The sequence below is a fragment of the Lathamus discolor genome, chromosome 3 (genome assembly GCF_037157495.1).
Source record: "Lathamus discolor isolate bLatDis1 chromosome 3, bLatDis1.hap1, whole genome shotgun sequence".
In the NCBI taxonomy this organism is placed as follows: Eukaryota; Metazoa; Chordata; class Aves; order Psittaciformes; family Psittacidae; genus Lathamus; species Lathamus discolor.
In genome coordinates this window covers 35,395,748-35,407,761 of record NC_088886.1, presented here as the reverse complement: position 1 = coordinate 35,407,761, position 12,014 = coordinate 35,395,748, and the positions used below count along the sequence as shown (strand labels likewise).

Here is a 12,014-nt window from a genome sequence, read left to right as displayed (position 1 = left end):
AAATCATTTGACATTCAGAAAATAATCATCTATTTCCTGTTCCATTAATTTAAATATAGTATTTTTGAAGACTTAGTGATAAGTTTAGGGTAGTGGGAGGTAGGACTTTCTTCTGAATTCATCATGTGACTTATTTGGCCATTGCTTTCTTTACAGGAATAGTAAGTTGCTTTGGCTGATACTGTAAATATGATGCCTGATATTGTAAATACTCACACTGAATGGTTCAAGGTCAATGGTGTTTAGGAAAAAAAGGTTATTTTGTAGAGCAATGTTGAATTCAGTGTTCCTGGATTCATCAGATGCTGTCATTTGTAGACTAACATCACGATGTGCTTTTCAGACAGGTACATGTAGAGAAATACTATTTTTTACTTTAATATCCAAATGAAGGTCTTTGCCTTTCTCTGTGCTTCATAGACATTGATGAGTGTGCAGAAGGAAGAGCCAGGTGTGCTCATCGTTGTGTGAACAGTCTGGGATCCTTCACCTGTGTCTGTAATCCAGGCTTTGAGCTGGGGGCTGATGGAAAGCAGTGCTACCGTAAGTGACACTTTTGCAGTTATGCATTTAAGGCATTCTTATCTGCAAACTGCTATACTTCATTTTTAATTCAGTTGGATTAGCACTCCCAGCAACATAAATGTATGCAAAAGCTCAAGCTTAATACTATTTTCTTCATCTTCTGCTACTGCTGGTTTTGCAGGTTGATATTCCTAAGCCTGTGTTCACAGACCTTAATTACTGCATTTCAAAGAGCAAATAGCCATGTTGGTTTATCTTCAGAGGCTGGTGAATTCTATTGTAGAACTACTAAAATATTGCTCTTCTGTGAAATACATTCATTCCTGCCCTCCTCCTCCCAATTTTATTATAAGCCACATCTGAGGCAAGAAAGAAACGTAATGTTCTGCTCCTGTCTTTATCTTTTTACGTTTACTTATGTTTCTTCTGAGATTATTGACACTATTAAGTAGATGCCTTAAAAAAAAAAAAAAAAAAAAAAGGAAAAAGGCAAGGTTTGTGATGCAAAAAATATTTGAACAACTGAAATTTCCCAAACTAAAATGATGCTGAGCTCTGTTGTCTTCCCTCACATGCTTATCTCTTGCCAGCAGGGTTTCTTAATCAACACCACTTTTCTTGAGAAGGGGACTGATTTCCAGCACTGTTAGTTGATAGGTGATCCCTAGGCTGTCCTTGAGGGCACATTTAGATTAATAAAGGAGATTATGTGGAAAAGTTTGTGTTATTATGGACCTAACATAAGCTCACTGGAATGCAGACAAAAGCATGACCTGTTTTAGCAAAGAGGTGGGCAAAGATCATTCAATGTAATAATACTGTGCGAGAGCTTTCAGCAGAATTTCCTTAGGAAAATATGCTGCATGCCAGAGAATGAATGCTTTCTTTAAGAATGTGTGAGTAAGAAATTCTTATTGGGGGTGAAATTCAGTTTCAAAGCATTAACATACATTAAAAACAAAAAAACAATTATGTGAGAGATATCCTGGAGAATTATTTCATAGGTGATAGAGCGAACTGTGAATAGTGCAGTGGCAGAGGAAATGCAATTAATGTATAGATATGAAATGATCTGTTACCTTGGGATTAAAAAAAAGTGCTTTAGACCACTTAGATTTCATTGTGATTTTTCTGATAATGTATTTTCTCCATGTTCTGCAGATCTCAGGGGATGGTGATTCTCTGTGCCTTATGTATAATATTATAAAGCAAATAATAAAAATAAAAACATTCTGCATCTATTCATGATCAGAGTTATCCCAGTGCTTGAGAAATTTATAATCTTTGTTTATTCTTTCATTTCCCCAGTGTTAGGGGAAAGAGCTATTATTCTATTTTTACTGATGAAGAACGGAGACAAAGTAAATTATGAAGACAGTGTATAAAGTCAGATTCTGCATTTGATTGCTGGGTTTCCTAAATCCCAGCTTGACACACGGGACAGGAGACTAGGTTTCTTCTCCCTGCTGCAAATAATCATACTATATACAAGATGTAGCCTTCAATATATGTTCTCCTAATTTATATCCTCTTCCAGCTAGACTTGCATTTCGGCAGGCAGATTGCTCCCTGAGGGCACAAAAAGCGTAGGAGCAGAGCCTCCAACACAGATGTGTCCCTGAGCCACGGCAGTGGGGAAATGCCATCCTTCTGCACCAAATCTGATGGCCTCAGCTCTGAGCTGGAGTGTTTCTGGAAGTATGGTGGCTCCTTTAAGGAGGGTGTTTCTCAGTTCTCCTGCATATTATGGGAAATTATTTCCTCTCTACATAGTTATGTAATGAGACAATCTGGGTAATTCTTCAGGCGAAAATTTAGAACTGAGCTTACAGTTTGTTTTCATCCTGAAGAAATCATCCAATGAAGTACCAGGGTGGAAATGAGGTGGCCAGATGTTCCCTTTTCTATCTGAGGACTTCCACTGGACCTGGCCAAAATGTTGTGAGGACTGTCCAGCACAACCCAGTGCAGAAGGATGGGGATGGTCCATCAGGGTGAAGAGGGGTGGCAACAGCATCATGCCACCACACTGTCTTAATTATGGGCTAAGTCCCAGCAGGGAAACTGCCATGTGCCCTGTTGAAGGGACATAGAATCATAGAATAGTTAGGGTTGGAAAGGACCTTAAGATCATCAAGTTCCAACCGCCCTGCCATGGGCAGGGACACCTCACACTAAGCCGTGTCCCCCAAGACTCCATTCAGCCTGGCCTTGGACACTGCCAGGGATGGAGCATTCACAACTTCCCTGGGCAACCCATTCCAGTGCATCACCACGCTCAAATTAAAGAACTTCTTCCTTATATTTAACCTTAGATCAACAGTCAAAACCTGTGGAATCTTCTGCTTTGTGGTTAGGTGTCAGATTTGCCACCTTGTGGTGTGCAAGACTTGACACCTGTGTGTCACACAGCACTCTGCTGTTAAAGACATTTTTTTTTTGGTGGATGTTTCAGAACCCAACTCTTTCCGATTCGCATACAGCACTAAAAGTTACTTATTGAAACGCATAAGCAGTCTAGGTTGAGATGGACCACCTGGGTTCCTCAGATGGTTCCTTTCCTCCTTTGAGGCAAGGGCAGAACTTGCTATTGCATTCAAACATAGCATAAATCTCAGGAAACCTGTGAGACTGCTGGAACGGTGAACCAGCTTCACATTACCAAAGTCAAGAGCATACACTGTTATGACACAAAGAGACAAATACCCAGAGTTCAGTGGCTCCAAAACATGCTTTTCTGTGGTGTGAGTGGGAGTTCAGTTTATATTGCCTGCTACAGCAGTCAGCTTATGGATGCTTTTTTACAGAAAGCTTATTCTCCAGTGACTCTCCCCCTGTGCTTGCTTTTTAACATAATTTTGATTTATTTCTCCACAAGGCATCGAAATGGAAATTGTCAATAGCTGCCAGGAAAACAACGGTGGCTGCTCTCACCACTGCAAGCACACGACTGCGGGGCCGCGCTGCTCCTGTGACGACGGCTATCACCTCGATTTTGATGGCAAAACGTGTGCAGGTAATTCATGACAAATGCAGTGTTCCTGTGGGAGGAGGGAGGAGGTGCGGCAGGTCTCTCTGCAAGGGCAGCCTGCAGGAGAGCTGTCGCTCAAGGAAATGCCTTCTCATCTCCTTCCTTTCTTCTACAAGTTTTAATTAATACCATCCTCTGGTGCTTCCAAGCCACTGCTCCAGCTTGCCTCGCTCTGCATGTTTGCTGGAAGTATTAATTAACATGGGGAAGGAGTTCTGCCTCCCAAATGGAAGATGACAGTTTGGTGCATTGCCAGTTGCTGTGGCCATATCTCATTGTGTGCAGCTCAAACATCACTTGTCTGACTTTTTTTGCCTTCCCTTCCTCAGCTGGCAGCCAGGAAGAGGTCTCCTCTGGCTGGGAGAGGTAGCACTGCTATTCTGAAGTGCTTCATGTGCAAACCCCACTTTGTGTTGTGGAAGTTGCTGTATTTCTATCAGATCGGCTCAGTGATGAGCTTGCACTTCTGACTGTGAGAAGTCTCACTTAGGAAGTGAAAGCAATAGTTAGATTTGTTTTCATTTCAAGAAAAGAGCTTAAAAATTCATTCACATTTTAAATAATTTTACAATGGGATTTTTAATTTGTTTGTTTACTCCTTTTGCTGTGCAAACTGTATCTTGTTCTGCTTTAGGCTTGCTGTCACTATACCATTAAAATTTTAAAGAATAACCAAGAAGAAAGGGAGGGAAAAAACAGAGCAGGTACCACACAGCAGTATAGTAAGATGTGAGGAGAGGTAGAGAGTGAGAGCACTGGTTAATGTGACAGGCATTACAGTCAAGAAGAGCCTTGCAGGGAGGAGGGAAGCACTGAGGTCTGCAAGGGTGACCTGTGCTGGAGCTTAAAAAGGAGGTCAGGGAGGCAGATTTGGTCCCAGAGCCTTGCAGGGGTGGGATGGTTTATGCAGTCTTGTTTGTGTACGGATGAGAGGAGGCAGAGCAGCCTCCTGCCTGTGCCCCAGCTCAGTGACCTGCTGATGAGGATTTCAGAGGTAAGCAGTTACTCTGGATGTGTCCAGGAGGGAACTGAGAGCACAGGGGAAGGATCTGGCAAGGCTGCGGACATGAAAAGCTACTCTTAACAGCAAAAATCTCCTTTTCGTTGGATGCACACCTCACATTGCTGCACAGACAAGGGCCTGTTGCTAGACCCTAGAGCAAGGCATTGTCTGATGTACTGCAGAGGAGCTCAGCTTGCAGCATTTCTGGAAAACACTCTTGTGTTCAAATAACCTGCATTTATCATTTTCATGCTGACCTCTTCACCTCGATTGATTAATTACATTTTCTTCCTCCTCTTTCTGCTGTCGGTGTTCCCTAATAATGTTGGTACTTCTTCCGAGGTTAATTGAGACACTGACCTTTCCCATCTGTGGCTGCTCATCTGGGTAACATTCAAATGCATTTTGCAGACTCAGCATTGACAAGGTGGCCCTTGAATGGCCACTGACCTGCTCAGCAGGCTGCAAGGGCTGGCATCACCTGAGAGCCTGCAGTGGAAAGATAACAGCTCGATTCTCCTGTCTAATCACCGGAATAGCGATGTCAATTATACCAATTTCCAGATGGACACAGGGCAAGATAAGGCAATGGGCAATTAGTTAGCAAAAACTACAAGTGCACCTAGTAAGCTGCTGATGTCCAGCAAATGCTTTGTTGGATCAGAGCTCTGTTTCACTACCACTTTGTTTTGAACAAGGTTGAATGTAAAAAAAGTACAAATGGTTAAATGTAGATTACTGTTAAATAGATGGTATTTGTGGGCTGGTGAGACCTAATCGTTGATTGTTTTGCAAATCACCTCGTGGAAGCTAAGACCTGAAGAAAAGTTGCCTCTCCTTGGGCATAGAGGGTATTGGCTACTGTGGGAGAAGGCAGAAGAGAGCTGCTGTCAGGATTCAGTGTTTTATGTGGGTGAAGGGCGTAGAGGATGTAGAAAGGCATATGCTGAAAAGCACAATGGCAACTGAGCCAAACTGGTGGAGCAGCTCAGACTGTGCCTAAGGGCTGAATGAGTTGCTCCTTTCTTGCAGAGCTGGACGAGTGCAAGACCGGAGAGTCCTGCTGCTCCCAATTCTGCATCAACTATGCAGGGGGCTACGAGTGTGCCTGCAAAGCAGGGTTCCAGCCAAATGACGATGGCTGTGCCTGCGATGGTGAGTCCCTTGATACCAGTGTCTCAGTTTAACTAAGCACAGCAGTGGATAGAAGAAATGCTGTCAAAGCTCATCACAGAGCTTTGTGGACATTTCTCTAACAAGAGAATCAGTGACCGTATGTGAGCTTTGCTGATAAGATTTTGCAAATGTATAATTTCCACTTTGTGAGACTGGAATACAGTAATAACCCAGGATCCAGCATGGAGAAGTGGGTCTGTGGGAAACAAGCCAGCAAAAGGAACTTTTCCTCCTCTCTCTATGGACACTGTATATTGATATGTGTTAAAGACTACTTCTACAAAAGGAAAGCCTTCAAAATAACCAAAGGATCAACTGAGCTTAACAGCTTAAAGCAGCTGTTTTCACTTGAGACAAAAATATAGATGGAATAATCCATTCCATGTTGTCCTGAAATGTTTTAATATCTCAAATTCTAGTGAGAAGCAGAAACTCGCCCAAAATACTAAAAATTCAGGTTTTCATATGTGCAGAATAATTTTTCAGATGCAGCCAGGCAGAGAGTGTGCTCTCCAAACGGAAGGACTTGCACCTAATCAGCATTTGTATCTGTTTTTCATAGATGTGGACGAATGTCGTCTTAATAATGGCAACTGTGACCATTTCTGTGTTAATCTTCTGGGGTCATACGAATGTGCATGTAAGGAGGGTTACAGGCTTGGTGTTAACAGATGGTCCTGCACTGGTAAGTTATTTTTACATATTGGAGGCCATTAAGAATTTCCTACTGATCTAAAATGTGAATTCAGAACTGAGATTTTCACTGGTTTTGGGATTTTGGGATCCATCTCTGAATGTGGCCAGGGTAGAGCTACATACAACGCCAAGTTGCATGATCCCAAGTTATTCCTCAAGTAATGGGTTTTGCCAAAGATAATGGGACATGAGTGCCTAAATCCCCTGCATATGTTGGAAAACCTAAACCTCACGTTCTAGAAATGAATACTGTTTTGACAGTTTTCTTGCACCTTTTGGTGAAGTTTAACATCCTGTGGAAAAAAGGTAGCCCAATTGTGCTTTTATGAACTATAGCAAGTTTTCCACTAAAGTCAGTGGTGTGATTCTGGACTTCTGCCAGCGTAACCAGTACAAAATTTAGCCTAGCAACTTAGTTTTACAACCGAGTTTAGCACCTGTTAAACCTTAGGCAGAGTCTGATATTTCAACCAGCTCCAAAAAGAAAGCCAAATGATTTCCCATCACTTTTAAGGCTCAAATTGTAGGTTTTCTGAAGATAAATTGGACAGCCAGCCTCACTCTATATATGTCATCTCCAAAATGAGCCAAAGTAATGACCTTCATTAACTAAAAATAATCTCAAACTTCAAGTGAGGAAAATTAAAATCCTCATTTAATTTCTTTTTTTGGACTCTCCATGACCAGAGTTTATTTCCAGAAGAAAGGAAAGGGAAGGATTTCCTCTCCTGCCCCCCTTCCCTCCCATTTCTCCCATTTCTCTTTTTTGGGTAGCAGAAACTCCGTTTGCACATACCAATGAGAGAATGAGTCAGCTGTGACTGCTGTGCAGACTGCACAGTGTGTAGGTGGAAAATGTACCAGCATAATAAAAATTAAAAAAAACCCCAGTAAATTAAAAAGCTGTAAGGAAGAGTCAGGGCCAGTTCCTGATGGCATGTGTGTGTCTGTCAGCTCTAGGTGGGGAGGACGTGGATGCAGAGGAGGCAGTGGGGTTTGCTGGGGCTCCAGGGCTGCAGTTCAGAGATCCCCCGCAGCTCCTTCGCTACACGCTTGGTGCCCTCTACGAGGATGAAGATCCACGAGGAGAGCTCACCCTGGTGCACAGGGTCGGTGAGTGAACAAGCATCACTTTTAGCCATTACAGCAACGTGGGGGAATAGTGTCAGAAAGAGAATTCTGGGTGAGAGTTATGCTGGGCTGGCTGGGCTTACACTGTCAGAGATGGAGGATTCCTGTCAGGAGGGATGAGCTTTGATCATTTCTGCCTGTCCTCTCTGCCATCAGGGAGGTGGCATTACTACATGTCCCATCCCACATGGGACACGTTTGAGGAACAGGGAGGCTCACTGCTTGTGGCTGCTGCCTGGATGTGATGTGAGGGATGCGGGGGGAAGCAGGGGAAAAGCGAGAGCACAGCGAGCAGGGGATGGCAGGCTTCTTGGAAAAACAGGTAGTCTGCACAAAGCCTCAGAAGCAACAAGAGAGAGATCCCAGGGCTAGAGGGTTGCATGGGTTATTGCAATGGGTTTGGGGGCGTGTGTGCCCTTTTAACAAGCCCTTTTATAATCACTGGAGGGGTTTTGCTTAATATATTTGCATTCTTTTTTTGTGGAAAAAACCAACCCTCTGGGGATTCACGTCCCTTTTGATGCTTTGGGCATATTCTCTGGAAAAAGTTGGGGCACATCCACGTAATGCTCAGGCTAGCCAAGGGCTTGGCGTGACTGGTGGCAAAGAGAGCACATGAGCCCACACAGTCACAGGAGTGAGTGCAAAAGCTGCTTCGCACCCCACCTGAGCAAGACTTCAGTCTTTCCACCTGTAGGTAGAAACTTCATCACCTAAAGAGTATATGAGTTGAAACCCTGTGCTTTCTTTCTGATGAGTACAGTATGTGCCAGTGGTCACCAGGGAAGAAAGAGATTTCTTATTTTTGTTATGTGTGTCCTGTGATTTTTATATGAGCTTTAATTACTCATCTGAGTACTGTGCCCTACAGGCAAAAATCAGGAATTGGGCTTGGCTTTAATAAAAAATTAACTTATTTTTATGAACAAAACAGTTAAGACCTCCCAAATCACATAGTATCTAGTTGGACTCAACGACAGTGGTAACCAATTGGGAAACTGATAAATGAGATAACCACAGGCAAAATTATCAGGCCTAGAAACCACAATCAAATATTTATTGACCAGTTCTTGCATGTTTTATTTATATTTAGCCACATAAATTTAGGCGTTATCAGTCATAGCAGAGCATCTGCAGTTCTTCTAAAGCTGAGGCTTTGCAGCACATAATGGAAGGAAAAGGTGAGGGAGAAATGGAACTTCTAACGGTTTAATAAGTACTTTTAACTCCCAAATACTAATTTATTTCTCATACTTTCAGACGTATTTCTGTGCTGCTATCTATATTGTAAACCCCCATGCTTTAACAGTAAACTGGCAAAAGTAATTAAATATTTTCTATAACTTGAATGACTTTTTAAGGTAGAAGCATGATGTTTTTACCGGTAATCTGTATTATTCTCCTGAAGTATGAACTTACAACCTGTTCCATGTGGGAGCACTAAGATTCTGAATGTCTCTGGAAGCTTCGGCATTTATTGAGCTACCAAGAGAAAAGAACAGCTGGACGCTGAGACCTAAAGGAAATCTGGCCCCACATGGAAAACTGCTGGCGAGAAGCAACCAGCCTGTTGACTTACTGTTAGCTGAAACAATCTGCTAGCTCGCTTTCAGGTGTTGTTCTAAATCCCTTTCCAAAATGCTTCCAGCCAAAGCCATAAAGCCTCAGAGGCAATAAACTGACCATGTGGATAGGATCTTAATGACACCAAGGTATTTTAGCAGCAAGTAACATTTATTTTCTATGCCTTTCTCAATAGACCTCACAATGAAAGATCATGAGGGTGCAGGTGTCTGTGGGAGTAAGGGAAAAAAGGAGGTTGGGGAAGGTGAGGGAGAAATGCGTTTTCACATAAGGTTTCCCCTATAAACTAACCCTTTTTTCATATCCGTGAAGAAAATGGAAGGGATAAATGTCTATTATGCGTTGTTTTCCTAGAATAACATTCAGCCTGTGCTGTTAAAAATATCACTGAACTATGCTTAAATAGCACCACATCCACCTACTGCAATAGAAGAACAAAAAGCATAGCCTAGTATGGAGAAAAAGAGATTCTCTCCCACAAAATACTTCTAATTGTATACAGTATTACCAAGCTTTTATTAGGTGCAATTTCACTTTTTCTGAAGGCAAGATATACTTGCTTTTAAAAACTAGTTTTAAGTGCTCTTTGATAGGAATTACAGCATTTAAAGGAATAAATTCCAGCTAAGTCTCAGCTTTCCTTTTATTTCGACTATAAAATTTGGAGAGGGAAGTTTAGGAATCACTATTTGGGACATGCAATGAATCAGTGGTATTTGCAACATTACCAGCATTAATGCTAGCAACATGAATACTTTTTTCTCAGACTGTCAACGTTGCGTAGGTTCCTTTTTACACTTATACATCTGGGATGAGAGGTGAAAGCTTGTGGAAGTATTTTGTCTGTATGCTCACTAAGCCTTCTGTATTTTTTCATTCCAGTTTGCCTTGATAACACTTTTGGCAATGACTGTAGCTTGAGCTGTGAGGATTGTCTGAACGGAGGCAGATGTAACAGTGAACACAGTGGCTGTGTTTGCTCACCTGGGTGGACTGGCATTATCTGTAATGAAAGTGAGTACAGTGGGTTTCAAAGGTGAGGACTTTGTCCTAGTGCTGTGATGCTGCAGATAGGTAGGAAATAGGAATAACCTGTTGTACTTTTAATCTGTAAAGCTCTCTAAGGAGCACAGCTGTCTCATAGGCGGATCAAACTTTATTGTAATGGGGTACATTAAACAGAAATTGTAAGGGATGCTACAATATATAGTATAAGCCCTCAAACAGGGGGGTCCCTACCCACCAGTGCAGTATTGTACAGTATTTGTCTGGTGTTCATTCCTATTCACTCTGCTGCTAAAAACTGCTGAAGTTTGCCTGCAATGCTTCATTCCACAGCTTGCCTTACTGACTTTCAGAAGTCTGTCCCAGCAGGTGGTGTGACAGTCTGGGTGGACATGTGTACTAAGCTTGATTTTTTTCCATTGTAACATCCCAAGACACTGCCTTTTTAATTTTTTTAACTTGTCTTGGTGAACTTGAGCCTGGGTTTTTTTTTCCCTTATCATTCTTTTTATTATTAGCACCATTTTCTTGTGATGTTTAATTTTTAATATTGGAAATTTATATTTCAGAATTCTCCTACCAAGTCAAACAGTGTCCTTTGTAACAGCTTTTTACTCTCCTTATTCCTGCTTCCTGGCAGAGGATCCTTCTGGTTCAGAAGTCTGTGTCAAAACCAACTAGAACCATAGAGTGGTGATTTCTTGATGTACCATGCAATGTTCTTCATCTGTAGTTTAGCAAAACTTGTCTGTTGCTTGTCTGAGACTACATGATAGGTCTCCTGCGTGTTTGAGATAGGTCCCTCTGTTTTATGGTGTGGCATGATGGCCCATCATACTCAGAAAGTCTGTTCTGTCACTGATGAGGCAGTCAGTGAAGAATTATTATTCAGCATTTGCAGACATCAATGTTCAGGTTAACGTAATCAAGATTGTTTAGGAGGCATCATCACAAGCACAGAAATATAGAAAAAAAGGCAAACTATTGAAACCAACAGTCTGCCCAAAATTAGTTTGGGTGGCTGATCCTGGGTTTGGTTTGTAAACGCTGGGGGCAGCTCAGAGAATAGATATGAAGAGAATTAAAATTATAATTTCTAGTCTACCTAAAACTAGACAGTTAGATTATTCTTACATCTATTCATGGTGCTCTAGTGGTTCAGGACAGGTCATAAAAATTTCAAGAGAGGATCCAAATTCTTTAGTCCACTTCATAAATAATAATAACATTTTTGCTTTATATTTACAGTAGATATGCATGCATATAATCTGGTGGAAATCACCTCCATAATTTAAAGAACTTTAATGGGATGTATTTAATGTGTTACTGAGCAAAATCTGTAACCCATTGATATTGTCATTGACAATGATAAATACAATAGATAATCTATGATTTAGTCATATGTGATTGCTTTCACTCTTTTGTATATTTTTCTTAATGTACAGCATAGTTAATGGGTTTAGGGTGAGATAAGCAGTGAGAAAACTGAAACTAAATTTTGGTAATAACACACCAAAGAAGCTGAATGGAAATTGATGTGAAATGTCAAGTTTCTTCATGTACGTTGATAAAATGTCATTTAAGTCAGATGACTCCAGCAACTGTATTTACTCGGCTAGCTGAGGCTGCAGTCGGTGGATCAAGGCTTTATTTCACAATTTGTTTTGCGCTGGAGCAATGATAGGAAGGAATCCTGTTGTGGATCTGTTTCTGCCATGATCATCTGGGGAATTTCAGAGACTATGTTAGAAAAACATAATGTTATTTTTATAATAGTATTTGGGGGAAAAAATAAGCTTTGTACTTAACAAGCAATGTTTTTTGAGCCTCGTGCATTGTGTGGAGGGAAGCATACGCAGTGAA

The 12,014-nt window shown here is 41.5% G+C and overlaps 1 protein-coding gene across 1 annotated transcript in view; it reads left to right on the top strand.

The window, feature by feature from the left end:
• Positions 1–12,014, top strand: part of LOC136011974 (multiple epidermal growth factor-like domains protein 6) — a 208,289-nt gene that overhangs the window by 152,513 nt on the left and 43,762 nt on the right. The window contains exons 9-14 of the mRNA XM_065674625.1: positions 421–543; positions 3,404–3,541; positions 5,592–5,714; positions 6,298–6,420; positions 7,386–7,544; positions 10,029–10,160. Coding sequence (XP_065530697.1) covers positions 421–543; positions 3,404–3,541; positions 5,592–5,714; positions 6,298–6,420; positions 7,386–7,544; positions 10,029–10,160 — 798 coding nt within the window. The remainder of the gene's footprint in view (positions 1–420; positions 544–3,403; positions 3,542–5,591; positions 5,715–6,297; positions 6,421–7,385; positions 7,545–10,028; positions 10,161–12,014) is intronic.